Genomic DNA, 15,117 nt, shown 5'->3' with positions numbered 1-15,117 from the left:
CATACTGAATACATACATACATTTTTCTTGCAGTTGTTGAACATTTGTAGTAATTTTTAAAGAGAAAACCGTGAGACTCCAAGTATACTACTTGAGCTTTAAATACTTTCCAACTTTATTATCTCTTTCCCAACCCATCACAAAAGCATAATATAGAAGCATATTTCTTTTATTTATAATAAAAAGTAAAAATGGCTGACAAATTTAAAAATCTAACACCACCTCAAAACACAAAAAGTTTTGTTACTTAAGGGTGGTGGCATTTACAGCTATGTCATTAGCTCAAACACAAGTTTTTATAATAAAAGTAAATGTTACCTTTTGTATGAACCCCTAATCTATAGGATCCAAATGTAAAAATTTTTCCTCCAACATTTTCTATTACAGATTGTGGAAGATTCTAAATGGAGCAAACAAAATTTGTTATTTTACCTTAAAAAGTTTTAACAAACAAACAATTTATTTTCAAACAAAAGGAAAAATATTGCACAAAATTACGTTGTTTTAAGGTATAGTTATTACTGAATTAATAATCTTCACATTTACAGAAAAGATGGAAGTTATGTTTACCGCTTGGGAACTATCTGTAATATTTCAACGACATTACACATTACTGCCTCAAACTTGATAACCGTTCAGCAGTCCTACACTTCAAGTGCAACAGCTTTACAATATTGAGGACTTTGAATACATTTTGCTTAACACACAGACTTTTTAAGACTGACTTAGAAACTTATGATTACTTGCAACTTAGAGGGGAAAAACATATTACCATTTTCAATATCCATGTTTATTCAATTACTTGCAGAGACACCCATACTATATAGAAGTTTGGAGCTGGGAGAGGTACTTATTTTATGTTAAAATTGTTTGGTACATCTACTAAAGTTCCTAAATTTGCAGCTTCAAAAAAACTCTTAAATCCACAGTGCTGTGGGTAAAGACAGTCACTCCTTCATAACAGGATGCAATGTTACAATCTAAAGCCCTACATTAATGGTTATACAACAAAACATAATAAAAAATAATTATTTTGCAACGTATATTTAACTTAAGTAGTTTCCTGTCTTACACCAGTTAAGATACTGTCATTATTCTGCTTTCAAGGATTGTCCCAACCCATAATCTTGTTCATATATAAATTTCCATTTCATAAGTGTACAGAAGAAATACAATCCTAAATATATTTAAAGCATAATAGCTTAAAAAATTAGGGGTTTACCCCTAAAAGCATCACCTCCATCTTTACAACTTTTGCAAGTCTATAATCATTCAAAAAAAGGCATGTGTAGGAGTGTGGAGGACTACAGTCTGGCAAAACCACTACTATCATTGTTAAGAGTCTACAAAAGTAACATTACAGGACTAACACTAAAGACTGCAGATCATAAATCTGCAAGAAGTCCATTTTATGATATAGCACTGCTTCACAAAGCCAAATAATCTAAGCATGTAATTAAATAATTTATACATATATGTTTTGACAAAAAGTTAAGCTGCATTTCTATCGAGGGAGATGAGGGAACAACTGAGCATTATTATTACAACTACAATGATTTTTTCCAGTGTTTATCAGTTTCTTTCTTTGACAACATTCTACTTTGAAGGCGAACACTGTCTGGAAACTAAAGCAGCTACACACAGATATTATTTATTTTTCCATTTTTATTAAACTAGATGCCCAAATCTAAAATTCATCTCATTTAGAGTGGGAACATATTTTGGAATTGTCTTCCTACAGCAGTCTTAGTATGAGCAGGTTCCATGTAACTACATCCGTACCTTGCTTTCACTGATTTCCCGTATCCATTCCTTTACCAGGTTATTTAATTTTCCCAAAATTAGAATCCTGTTGATAAAACAGCAGAATCACAGGTCATGAACTTAGACAAAAAAAAAGTCTCAAAAAAATTTTTTGAGACCCTGATCATCAGTACACACAGTCATTCAACTACTGGAACACCACAGAACTAATTACAGATATTGCTTTATACACACACACACACACACACACACACACACACACACTCAGTCTCACAACATTCCCACTGTCTTTTCCCCATTGAAGATCTTCAAGTGATTTAAACTGAGAAAAAATGCCAGCATGCAAAGCCTACACACATTTTACATACATTTTGCTCACTTCCAAAATAAAACCTTCATTCATAAAACACGTGCACCTAAAAACAGTAAGACGCAGTACTGAGAGAAAAAAAAAATAGAAAGCTTAATAAGGAATAAAAGTAGAAAAATCACTACAACAAAACTGTTATAAAGAAGAAAAAAGGCAAATCAGCCTCCAAAATTTAAAGGTCATTTTCACTCATTTATCTGTTCTGAGGTATTACTTTTAAGATAAGAAAAAATTAAGCTTAATATTCTACTAAGCTTTTAAGAAAGCATTTGAAAGAACATAAAACATGTTTGAGTAGTTGAGGTTCAACTACATGAAACTCAAGACAGGAGAAAACCACTGCTAAAGTAAGCATTTACTCACCTGCGCTGCAATTCTTCTTCCTCTTCAAATACACCATAAGGTTTTAAGGTTTCAATTAATTTCTGGGTAAGTATGCAGTCAAACTCCTTGGGGGCAGCTAAACTGATAGGCGAGGTAATGCCGTAATGCTTCTGTAGTTGCTGTGTTTGTGATCCCTGGGTTGTAACGGGACTAATAAAGGCAATTAGATAAAGTTACTGACAGAACCAAACAAAACAAAATCATTTTAAAATTACTTTTTCTCAGCGAAACAGACAAGAGGCACATACAAGGAAAACAGAAAGTTAAGCCTATTGTTAGTTTTTACATCACAGATCAGTTTGTATTAAATCTGTGGTATTACGGACAACAGCATTACAAAGAAATTACCTTTCTCTATTGATTGCAGGGGTACAAGTTGCTATGAAGCATGATTTTTTACATCAGCTGCTTTCACGCACTAAGAACACTCACATGTATATGAGGTTCTAACGTATTTTGAGTCCGTTAGCAACATACAGTTAGCTTTAAGCTGACTTCTCTGCTGGCTAGCATAACCGTGTTGAGTAGATGAATGGTGTCAGCTCAATTTATGTTGGCAATATTACATGCAACACTGGCCTTGCTTCACGAGGTAGGTGTGGAGAGATTATTAGGTTTGTGCTAGACTTTGCCTAGCTCAAGTACCAAGGATGTAAGCAATACTCTCTCCACATCACTCATATCTCATTAACATGACACTTCATATAAGTATTTCACTAAATACTTACATACGTCTCAAGTAAAACTAACAAACCACAACGGTTAAAACTGCAAGGACTTAGCTCACTAGTAAACAGTTGTCCTGGGTTTATCAGCACCAGTCATTTTTTCTCCTTCTTAGTACCTGGTGCAGTGCTGTGTTTCTGATTTTCAGCCTGGGAACAGCGCTGATAACACCGATGTTTTTAGTTGCTACTCAGTAACGTCTACTCTGACCAAGAACTTTGAGTCTTATGCCCTGCCAAGGGAGGAGGGGAAGCCGGGAGGAAGCAGAGACAGGACGCCTGACCCAAACTAGCCAAAGAGGTACCACAGCACATCATGCCCACTATATAAAGTGTGGGCAGTTACCCAGAACGGTTAGATCACTGCTCAGTAAGGCTGGGTATTGGTCAGCAAGTGGCAAGCAGCTGTATTCTCTTCCCTTGTTCTCTTATTATTGGTGGTAGCAGTAGTGGTTTGTGTTATACCTTAGTTACTGGACTGTCCTTATCTCAACCTGTGTGAGTTACTTTCTGTGGATTCTCCTCCCCAGCCCTCCAGGAACCAGAGGCAGGAAGAGGGGGAAGTGAGAGAGCGGCTGCGTGGCTGACTGAGGGACAACAGTGAAATCAAAAGCCCTCAGAGCACCCTTGCCTTGAATTTTTCAAGCAACCCAGATAGACATGGAGGCAAACCTCAAGCAAAAGTCAACCCCCTATATTTCAACATCACAAGAGAGACCACCATGCAAAAGAACTTCAGAAGAAACACAAAATCAAAGTTACCATGATATTGTGAGAACTAGGTGAGCCTTCTGGACGAAAAACAGTCATGCAGTTTTTCATAATGGGCATATATTTGCCATGTTTACTTTTTAAAACAGCCTTTTTTTGAGAAAAGTTTGAGCTGTATGGGTAATAATTCTAAGGGTTTCAAAACTAAACTTGGGCCTGTCTAAACATACAAATGTCTGGGTTCGGTGATTACTGCATGCTATACCCATATAGTTAAAACTTTTTTAACAGATAGTAGCAAGAACAGGTAGCAATTAAAAAAAAATCTTAAACATTCAGTATTGTAGAATAAATTATATATTTTAACATTCAAGATAGCCACATTTTAAGAATATCTAGTCTTGCTCATTATATACTTCACAGGTTTAAAAATAAGAATACACTACTTAAACCTGTATTTCAAAAGCTCTAAAAGTTACTTTCAGTATTAAATGTTTCATATTGATATACAGGTAACCTTTCCTCTAAATAATAAACATTACTCCGCCTTTGATTTTGTAAATGACAAATCACAGTAGTTAAGTATACTAAAAAGCTGCTTTTCTGAAACAAACTTGTTATTTAAATTAATCAACCTTCCAGAGATCAAACAAAAACATTATGATCTCTCATCAAAACACAGATTTCAGGAAACGCAGGTATTACATCAGCAGCTATTTAAAAGTCTTGCCAACAATTAAAGCAAGTATTACCTGAAAGTTAAGGCAATGCTTGTGTACAACTGTCATATCTGCAGTATTTCTTACTATATCAGATTACTCCCCCTCAAAGACATAGTGTTTTGTTTAATACCAAATGTATAACTAATATATTTAATTCATTTTTAATTAACTTTTTTTCTAATCATTTATTCATTCCACTAGAGCAAAAGCTTTACCGTCAATATGATCTCCCTCAACTTTCATAAAGTCTTAAGAGAATTTCCCACATCAAAAAAGTCAAGCTAACAGCTTATGTGAAAGTCCCCTTCTTTGCAAGCTTAACATTTCCCTGTACACTGCTGTATTATCAGTCCTTCATATTTATAGATTTTATATGCTATTTCTATCTTATGAAACAAAAAAATTTCAGGCTAACCAGATACTGCATGGGGAAAAAACTACGGTACAATTTCACTTTAACTTCCATAATCTGTTGTCATTATCTCCTCATGATTTCACTCTTTATTTCCATGAGGACTAAGTACTGAAAAGGAACAGCATCTTAACATCGGCAGGAATCAACAAAACTTAATTCTCCACAAGTTAAACCCATTTTAAAATTATTCTAAGCACTATACTATGTTTGAAATCAATAATTTAGTCTCAATGAAGTTTCCCACAAAGCAGGTTCTGCACATTCATCCCTTCACTTTTTAGCAAAAAAGGGAAAATAACTAAAAAACTGTACATTTAAAAAAAATAAATATATCAACCCCCACATAATCATGTCTGGGAACGTTATTTGGTATTGCTTCCTCTGCTAAAGGGTTTTAATCACCTAGTCAAGTATTTGGTAACAGCTGAACAAACCATACAGACCTGAGGACTTGTGTGAATGAAAACATTTTTAAAAACTGTCCAGGTGAATTATACAGAACAGTAGTTCAAATTAAGTACAAAGAAAGCCACTAAAATATTTTCTGTTTTTCAAAGAAAATCAGTAATAGAATGTCAACACAAATAATAACTACAGCCACTTAGTTGCTACTAAATAAGTCAGGGGAAAAAGAAAGTCTGATACATAAACATCCTTTGGGTAGTAGGAATATTTTTACTTACACCATAACGTAATTAAATTTTCACTACAATTTCTCCCCTTTTTATCAGCTGTTATCTTGGGGGGAAAAAAAAAAAAAACAAACAGATTTGCTCTTTAAGATTCTGCAAGTTACTTTTACAGATCTTCAAAGCAGTAATACAAAGCAATCAGTAGTTTAGTTGTGTAAAAATTTCCTGATGGCCCGATGTGATTTTCACCCATCTGTAACTAGAAACTGTATCCAATTCAACAGCTAGACATCATCGGGAGGGATGGCAAAACACAGGCTGACAGACACTGCTGCTAAGTATTAAAAAATAAAAGATTCAATGTAACTCAGACCCAGACTCCACGAAGCAGACTCCTGAAGTCAGGAACGCGGACAGAGCCCTCCCCCACTTGTGAAAGCCATGCTTCACCAATCTGAGAACTACCAACTGAAAAATAATCCTTTGCCTTGCTCCAGAATTATAACACTCAAAACCCAACCAAACATTAGATCGCTTCCCTAATCTGGTTTACAGCATAATCCTGGTGGTGCAATGAACAGGTCTGTCTTCACAGAATACCACATTGACATGATTTAAACCATGTTTTACCTCCAACCCCTACATGGCCCTCTGATAGTCACAGGGCACAAAATAAGCTTTGAAACTGTTCACTAAAACGTCATCTTTACACAACCAATTAAATCCATCACCTAATAATACATTTTTGGGAACTGTTTCGCAAAAACAGTTACACTTTTTACGCTTACTGCTCTTATATTTATATATTTTATAGTAATAAAATAACAAGGTTTCCAACAGCACAGGACCTTCCCACACAAATGTTTCATCTGTGTTTGAAGGTTGAGAAGTTAACACTTTCACTGGGATGGTACCTAACAATTCTCAGCATAGATGCTCCTAATAGACTTACCATGCCAGAAGATACAACAAAGCTTACAATGAAGATACAATGAAGCAATGAATATAGTGATCATCATCCCCATCCCCCCCATCCCCCCCCCCCCCATAATCACTGTCCCTGGAAGTATTCAAAAATTGTGTAGATGAGGCTCCTAATGACATGTTTAGGGATTGTTTTGAAAGAGACAAACCTTTTTAACATCACCAAGAAATTTAAGATGCAGTTTGGGGCTTTTTTTGTTTGTTTCCAGCCAACCACATACACACATGAAAATCTTGCTCCCTCTCTGCTGTATGAGCTACCTGCTAATCACACAAACATCAAATATAAGTTGCAGAAAATGATGTAGAGTTAAATATAACATACTATTGTTGTAGCTCTGGTTTGACCTGATTTTTTTAAAGAGCATATGCTGAGTTTAGACCATCTGCAAATTGGGCAACAGCTACAGTCATTTAATTCTACTGTTACGATCCAATTTCAAGTACGAATTAATCTCATGTCAGATAAACCTACATGCATTTTTTCCCCTGTAGAAAAACACAAACACACACAAAGTTCTAGTCTGCACTAAACTGACAACAGTACAGCCAAATGACCTTTTTTTCCTCCAGAACCTAAAGTTTTGGTAGGCAGCATATTCTTATATTGTTACCAATAACTTAAATTAAAAAAAGAACAGACCCTGATAATGCTGCCATTGCTAAAACCATTTCACAGCAGTGTGTGGCAGTGGAAGGAAAGGAAAACAAACAAAAAAAAATAAACCCCAACAAAACACAAACACAACACCTAAAGCTAAGAGGCTTTACAGTTTCCAAAGTGTACAGCTTTAAACTCCTTCAAATGGAAATGACTACACATTACTCAAAGGTAGAGGGGGAAGACTGTGAGTTAAAGGTAACACTTGCCAATCGATGTTTTAAGATCAGGTTACACACTGAACACACATCCACATAAACAGGGAAAGAGCAAATACAAGTACATAACTAAGAGTTACATTAAGTACTGTACTGTTGTTCTCTTTTACAACACTAAAACCTTAGTCCGGCTCAGAATAAACAAGAATCCCATCACAAACTTCTTTTTCAGGTATACTTTGTATTTTATCCTCTCCCTTCCCCCCAACTTAAAACCCCATCTTTCTAAGCACTTTTTCCTCCCAGTATTCTACCTCGGTTCTACTGGTAATATATATATTGTGTTATTTAAGTGTTTATGCTCCTTATTACAAACAAAATACAGCTGAAATCAGCACTGCATCATCTAAACATTATACTCCTGAATTTTAGTATGCTTCACAAAAACGAACATAAACAGAAATCTTAAAAACAGATGCCATAATACTTAACAAATTGTAACAGTTTGAATCCCACATAACTTTTAAACTCATCTCTAACCCACCCTGAAATAAATCTTAACCACCCAAGATCTAATGTGTACCAAGTGCAAGCAAAAACCCCTTCCGGCTTTCAGCCATCAAGCCTTTGCTACAAGTCATATAAACCCTTTCATATGTCACTATCCTCAGCTGAGGATTAAGTTTGCCCAGGCAGACATGAACAATAAGGCCATCACTGGTGAAGCAAGAAAAACCATGAACTGTTAAACGTCTTAGAACAGTGTCAACAACCCACATAACCTTAACTTTATCAGCTCATTCAGTCTTACCTCCAGATACCAAAACAACGTACACAGCTGCAGGAACCTCAGTGACAACCCTCTCCTCTCTTTTTGCCTCTACTCATTACCTCCGTTCTCATTTACCGATGTAAGACACACCCAAGTCAGATTCCTAAATACTGGTCATCACACCATCTTGTCAGTTGAAGCTAAATTCACAAAGCTCAAGCTCTACTGAGTCAGGTTTCAGAGGAAGTACTTTGAGGGGTTTTGTTTGTTTGTTGTTCTAAAGATTCCACCAGCAGGACTACTTCAAGCCAGAAACTTTAATCTGAAATTGACAACAATACCACTCCACACAAAACTTCAGACATCTAGGCCAGAAACCTTAATGAAGCCTGTTCAAATCTGTTACTGGGGAACTTACATTTTAGAAGGCTAAAATAATCCATCTGTCCTTCCTGAAAGTTTTAGTCTCCAGCAAAAAAAAAAAAAAAAAAAAAGATACTGTATTTACACCATGAAGTAAGTTTTCAGCTCTCAGTATGAGATTTGAGCGTGGGTATTGGTGAAAGGACAAGCAATGCACCTATGGAGAGACTCACCTGGTAGAAGCGCAAATATTCATACACATTCTGATAACCTTTGACTCAAGCCTGAATTCTCACAGACTGAGTTCTCTGGCTCTTCCATTTACACAGAACAGTGAAGGCAGCATGTCCAAACACATACCCACCCAGAAGATTCTTACTAAATAGTTTCAGAAGTTTCTCAAGTTTAAAGAAAATGAATTTCTACTGAATTCTATAGGCAACACTTGGGCCAAAAATGAGGTTTATTATTATTATGGAAAATAAAAATAAACCTCCAGATGTCACAATTTAAGAAATTCAGTAAGGTTGAATCAAAAGATACAAGTATCAAATGAAGAGCTAGGAATCCCATAAAGCACTTCACTGCAACAGATTAACTTGTCTCAGCAGTGAAACCTGCTCAGCCCAAAATAACTGGGTTTCTAAGTTCTGTGGGCTACCTCCATGTTAAAAGGTATACATGCAGACTTTTTGGAGTGACATAAGACTGGGAACTATTGCAAACCCATATATACTTGCTATCCAGTTCCTCTGTACCATGTCAAACAAATAACTTCTCATACCGATGTTTGTATTTCTTGATTAATAAAGCTATCTCTTCATGGAAATTCTTCTGAAGGTGGCCCTGTGCTTGGCAGAGTTGGAAAGAATCCCCTCCATAACAGTCCATAAAAACCTGAGTGCTCTCTGTTCAGAAACACTCCTCATCAGTGTAAGCCATTTTAAATATAGCGTTGTACTTTTGGCATACAAGTTAACACTCACTAATTAGAAGTCAAGAAAACAATGACATCACATGTCTAAAGCAATGTTCAATGAAAGAAAATACATGGAGGCTTACTTCAGAAGTGAGAATAAGCTTGACTTTAAACAATAAAGACTGAAAAAACTAATTATGTTCCAGCAATCTAATACAAAAGTTACCAGTACCAACAATAGTTAAGTTTATGACACTTCTGAGTGTTTGGATATATGAATCAATGCACTTTTCCATTTCTGGTTAATAATAATAAAAATCAATAAAGACTCTTGTAATGATTTCAGCAGACATGGAAGTTCAGCAAAGAAGCTTTAAGTGCAATAGTATTGCTGGCTTAACCAGGAACAGATTCAGGGTGCCATTTCTCTATTGGGAGGGTCAGAAGGGCCAAGGCTGCATCAATCCACAAAAACATGTCAGCTGCTTCAGAGTTATTAGCCTTTCTGTGTAAAGCTCAGCCCTAACTGAAACTCAGTGAGCTTCATGTCTTCCTACCATCTCATGTTTCAGATAATGCATAGGAACATTCTGTACCTAACAGTTCACTAAAATGTACCTGTTTTTATAATAGGGGAAATATTCACCTTCATTGCTAACCAGTTTTTAGAAAAACTGAAAGTTTGAGAGTCTTCACTTATGCAGCTGCTATCTCCTCACTCGAGATTAATGAGAACGATAACAAAAAGTCACGCAAGTTCCTAGTATAAATTTAGGTTGGGGTTTTTTTTTTTTAATATTAAAAGGCTTTTGCAAATGCTGGCTATCGGCATCAGCAGAACCCAAGTTAGCTTCCCAACTACTGAAGTGCCTTGTACATAAAATTTGCTTGGCTCTATAGTGTTGCACCATACTGCTAAGAGAAATATGCACATGTACACACAGCGCAATATCAACAACACTGTACACCTCTTGAGAACTCTGAACTAACATTTTTAAGGCAGAGTGATGACAATCTGTATGGGAGATCAGCTCTGACTAGGCCTGTCAACTGTAAACACCTCCTTAAAAGAAAAAAGGACAAAGTTCAAAGGATTTCCTGACAGGCCAGGACAAAAACATGTATTTTGTTTGTCATCTTGAAAGTTTTGGAGTGACACAGATGTTCTACTCACTCAAACAGACTATCACTCAAATGTATGAAAATATCAGCTGGAAAGAATTAAGCAAAAAAGAGACATTCTAAGCTTGCCCCCCCTTTTCCTTTAAACTTAAGTCAGAGGTATCACTTCATAAACTCCAGGATTAACATTACCAGCATTGCAACTTATCAGCATTACAATGACCATTTTGAAGCCTTGACTGAATAATACAAAGTCAATCATTCCAAATGACAGAACTAATGCATAATCTGAGAAAGCTTTGCTTTTCTTCACTCAAATAAATGTCCTGTTCTACGGAGGTTGTCAAGTAACGTTTATACTGAATATAGAAACATATTAGTGTAAATTTAACTATGCAATGTTATTTAAAAGTTCCTAGCTGAAGTATCATAAACACCTACATTAAGAAAAATGACTGAGTCAGTCCAAATTTGTCAAAGTTTAAAATCACTACTACTACAACTCCAAACTTTAAGATGTTATTAAGCATCCAGAATTTATGCAATCACAACAAAATAAACTAAGAATGAAAGCAGGCAGAGTAAATACCCTCCTACTTTCCTGAGGCCAAAAAGCCCAGCCAACTTCAAAGCTGGTTTCTGGTAATTTTTCACTGCCATAATGAACATGTGCAAAACTTATCTATAAAGACATTGTAGCTTCATTATACAAGCATCAAAAGCTACTTGGCACAAGCATCTTCTTTTCTGCATGCACCCACTGGGTTTTTCCTGCCATAAACTCTCTCATCTAAGTTCCCCTCATGTTATCTAACCCACGACTAATTTACCAGTATTTTAGACTGAATAAAACAAGCACAACAGGCAAGTACGCTTATTCTTCACGCAAAGTGAAGAATTCACATTTAAAACAATAGTAAATAAACCCCATTAATAACAATAAAATAATACTGAATAATCCAAAATAACTGTAGCAAAACAAAATACAAAATACTTTACATTTCTCCTTCAATGAAAAAAAACAAAATTATAACGCGACACACAAACAAAACCCCACAACAAAAAAAAAAAAAAAAACAAATCCGAACCTAGCATATAAACGTGCCTTATTCTTAAAACCCACTTGACTACCTACCCATCGCTGGTCCCCTCGAATTATACAGTACTATAAAATACGAACATTATGGACTACAGAACTGAGGAGCAGGAAGTTCTGTCGCTCAACCCGGGACCGTGAAAAAGCCGGTGAGGGGGGAAAAAAATAAGAAAAAAAGAAAACAGGGCAGGGGGGGTGGAGGAGTGGAAAGAAGGAAGAGGAAGGGCGAAGGAAACTTGCGAAGAAACTGGGATGAAATGAAATTCTCTCCCACTTCGTTACTCATGACTACCAGGAGGGTTACGGTCCGAAGCTTAAGGCCTACTTTTTCAGCGAGCAAGCCCCCCGGCTCCCGGAATGGCGGGGCGACGTGCTACTGTCCACTACGGCTACCGCCAGTCGGGGGCGCTGCCCCCACGACCGGCACCGAGGTCCCGGCGGCGGCCTCGCACCGGAGCCACCGAGGACCGGGGGGGGTTGCAAGGACAGCGAGCTCAGCTCGGGTCGCCTGTTCGAACTGACGCCTGTGTCTCCCCTGCCCCCGGAACGAAGCAAAATTGCTAGCGTGGCCACCGGTGGAGAGGCTTTGTCAGGACTCCGGAGAGAATAAAGCCTCATCTTTCGCAACCGGGACGAGAAAAACATAAACGTGCGGCACTTCGTATGACTTAACAGCGGTCCGAAGGGCCCCACAGCAGCCTCCTGCCCCGTGGCTCCTCAGCCCCTCATGCCTGCCACTATAAGATCACGAAGGAGCGGACGACGGTAACAACGTAAAAGCCACATCAGCATCTCCTTCGGGACTCATAACGATAGCGAGGGACACGACAAGAAAGCCCGCAGGTCCTGACGGGCTGGGTGGAGAGCAGCGGATCCACAAGCCCCACATACTGCGGCACCGGAAGAACCCAGGCCCGGAGACGGACAGGCGAGAACGGGAAGGGCAAGAGGGAGCAAAAAGGGCCCGAGCGGGCAGAGAGCACGGGCAGCTACGAGGAAAGCACTAAGTAAAGGTCCTCAAACCACAGGCCTTCAAGACACTCCGAGAGCTTTCTAACTTACAACGGCATCGTCTCTCCAGCCCCTCCTCCTCCTCCTCCTCCGTCGCCGCCGCCGCCGCCACCACCACCACCACCGCGTCGTCCCCTTCTCCCTCCTCCTCTTCGTTTTCCCCCACCACTGCCGCCTCCGGACCAGTCACTCGTCCAGCTGGGAAACAGGAATCGTGACCATGATACACGCCGGGGTCAGGCCTCGGGGAGAGAAAGCCGTTCGGTAGGCCCAGCCGCCGCCGCTTCACTTTCCTCTTCCCCTCCGGCCTTCTAACATGGCGCCCAGACGCTACCACAGCTACATTCTAGACCGGGGGGAATCTGACGCAGCGCCACGGCCACCCCCGCATATCACGCACACTAGCTTGCCCGCGCATGCTCAGACGGCCGCGAGGCCGAAGTGCATACTGGGGGTTGCAGTTCCGGTGAGGGTCAAGCTTCAGTTTGAAAACAAAGCGCCAACGGCCGCGGGGCGGCGCGTGCGCGGTGAAGCGGTATTTGTGTCCCACGCTGCCAGTTCACGCCGGGCGAGGCCTGGGGCGACTGGGGGTGGTATGGCCGGGGAGGGGGAATGTGGCTTAGGGCTGCAGCTCCGCGGGGTTGTGGTCGGTGCAAGTGTTGGTGTGCTTAGGCACCGGGGGGCAGAGCAACGGGAGGAGCGGACTGTAATCGCCTCGGGAACTGAGGCGGCGAGACGGCCAGCGCGTGGCACCTAGAACTTGGGCTTGGGATTGGGATCGTCCCGCTTGGTGCATGTGGGAAGCCTCTGGGGAGCGGGGGGGGGGGGGGCGCTGCTCTCCGGCGGAGTCCGTAATCGCCTCATTTCGGCCGAGCGCAGCCCGCTGGACTCCGCGCTCCGTGTCCCTGAGAAGCGGAGAGTTTCGGTTCAAACCAGGGGGTGTGCGCGTCTCTCGTTACCTGCAACGGGCTTTCTTTGGGCTTCCTTTGGCCTTCATGCCCCACACAAAACAACGAGATCCTTCTCTAGGGGTTTTTTTGGCTTTTTTTTGTTTGTTGGTTTGGTTGTTTTTTTTTTTTTTTTAAGCTCTGCTAGGGTTGCGTAAATGTCAGAAAGTATTAAAAAAAAATCCAAACACCACTCTTTACGGATTATCTCAAAACTTTATTCTTAGAGAAGTAAAGGTATTACTGCAACTCTACACAAGCAAACCCGAATCTTTGGTGGGTTTTTTTTTTTTGTGTGTTCTATTTTCATCGTTACTCTGAAAAATAGGATATCCAAACTAAATTTCTCCAAAGTTACCGATTACTTAATGTTTGACTGCCTCGTGACAAATGGTAATTGAACTGGCAGCATAAAAGAAATTCGGATCCCAAAGAAATCTATCTCTTTAGAGCTGGAGATGATGGTTCTGAACTCTGTTCCTGGCTACTGTCACTGACCTAACTCTGTGACTCTGAAAACAAATGAAAAAAGCCTTTCTCTGTAAAAATATTTTGAATAAGAATGTTGGGCATTAATGCATCTAAAATGCTAATGTTTAAAGTAATACATGAGTTGAAAATGTTTCTGTATAGTCATTCTTTCAGGTTTTCCTTCTCTCCCCCAATAGTCCCTGCTTTCTTTTTTTACAAAATCCTGTATTTTGCATCAAATATGCTGCCAGTTTCAGTTGTGTCTGCAGAGATATTGACAGTTTCTATGAGAGGTATGTGAAGTCAGCAAAAAATGGGATGCCAGCCACATGCTGGAAAGTCTAGATTCTCCAATAATCTATAAAAAACATGTATCAAATATTGAATGACAAGAAGATTGAAATCAGCACTACACCCATTTTTGATACCAAAGAAAACCCCAGGATTTATAAACTACCTGTGCTTGGAAACTGCTTACTGCAGGTCATGACTTTTTGTCTCTTGGTAGTTGGGAGGGGAAATAGGAAAGCTTGTTGTTTCTTGTTTCTATTCTTTACAGTTTTCAGTGAAAATGCCTTTTTTTCCCTTTTTTCTAAGAAAAGGTTTTCTCAGTCTAGCTGCCTGCATTCCCTATGGATCAGGGTAATAAATTGCTTAAATAGACTGTGTAACTGAAAAAACCAAGGAAGAAAATTTTGGAGAGAACAGATTATTACGGTTCTCAGTTTCAAGTAGACATGAAATGTAGAAGTGTATATCTATTAATATGTGCAGTAAATGGTACTTTTATAGAACGAATATTAAAAACCCAATACAACTTAGTAATAAAGTATGAGAAATAAAAATGGAGATTACATAATAAACCTAAACAAAAGGACTTTCAGAAACTA

At 38.9% G+C, this 15,117-nt stretch overlaps 1 protein-coding gene across 8 annotated transcripts in view; it reads right to left on the bottom strand.

Annotated features, from left to right (window-relative positions):
* PAPOLA (poly(A) polymerase alpha) overlaps nt 1–13,263 on the bottom strand; it is a 43,011-nt gene extending 29,748 nt beyond the window's left edge. For 3 of the 8 annotated variants that reach the window (XM_061348907.1, XM_061348909.1, XM_061348911.1), the window contains exons 1-4: nt 12,861–13,259; nt 2,498–2,668; nt 1,783–1,849; nt 319–400 (exon numbers count right to left, since the gene is read on the bottom strand). In XM_061348907.1, coding sequence (XP_061204891.1) covers nt 319–400; nt 1,783–1,849; nt 2,498–2,668; nt 12,861–12,868 — 328 coding nt within the window. In that variant the 5' untranslated portion in view covers nt 12,869–13,259. Of the gene's footprint in view, nt 1–318; nt 401–1,782; nt 1,850–2,497; nt 2,672–11,387; nt 11,566–12,860 lie in introns of those variants that run through there. The other 5 variants (XR_009724811.1, XM_061348910.1, XM_061348906.1 and 2 more) reach the window with 5 other exon arrangements.
* Between the last annotated feature and the right edge of the window lie 1,854 nt (nt 13,264–15,117).

The sequence above is a fragment of the Neopsephotus bourkii genome, unplaced genomic scaffold, assembly GCF_033783945.1.
Source record: "Neopsephotus bourkii isolate Nb327-2 ecotype Australia unplaced genomic scaffold, CSIRO-AGI_Nbou_v1 NB_372, whole genome shotgun sequence".
NCBI lineage: Eukaryota > Metazoa > Chordata > Aves > Psittaciformes > Psittacidae > Neopsephotus > Neopsephotus bourkii.
This window is presented reverse-complemented; position numbering and strand designations above follow the sequence as displayed.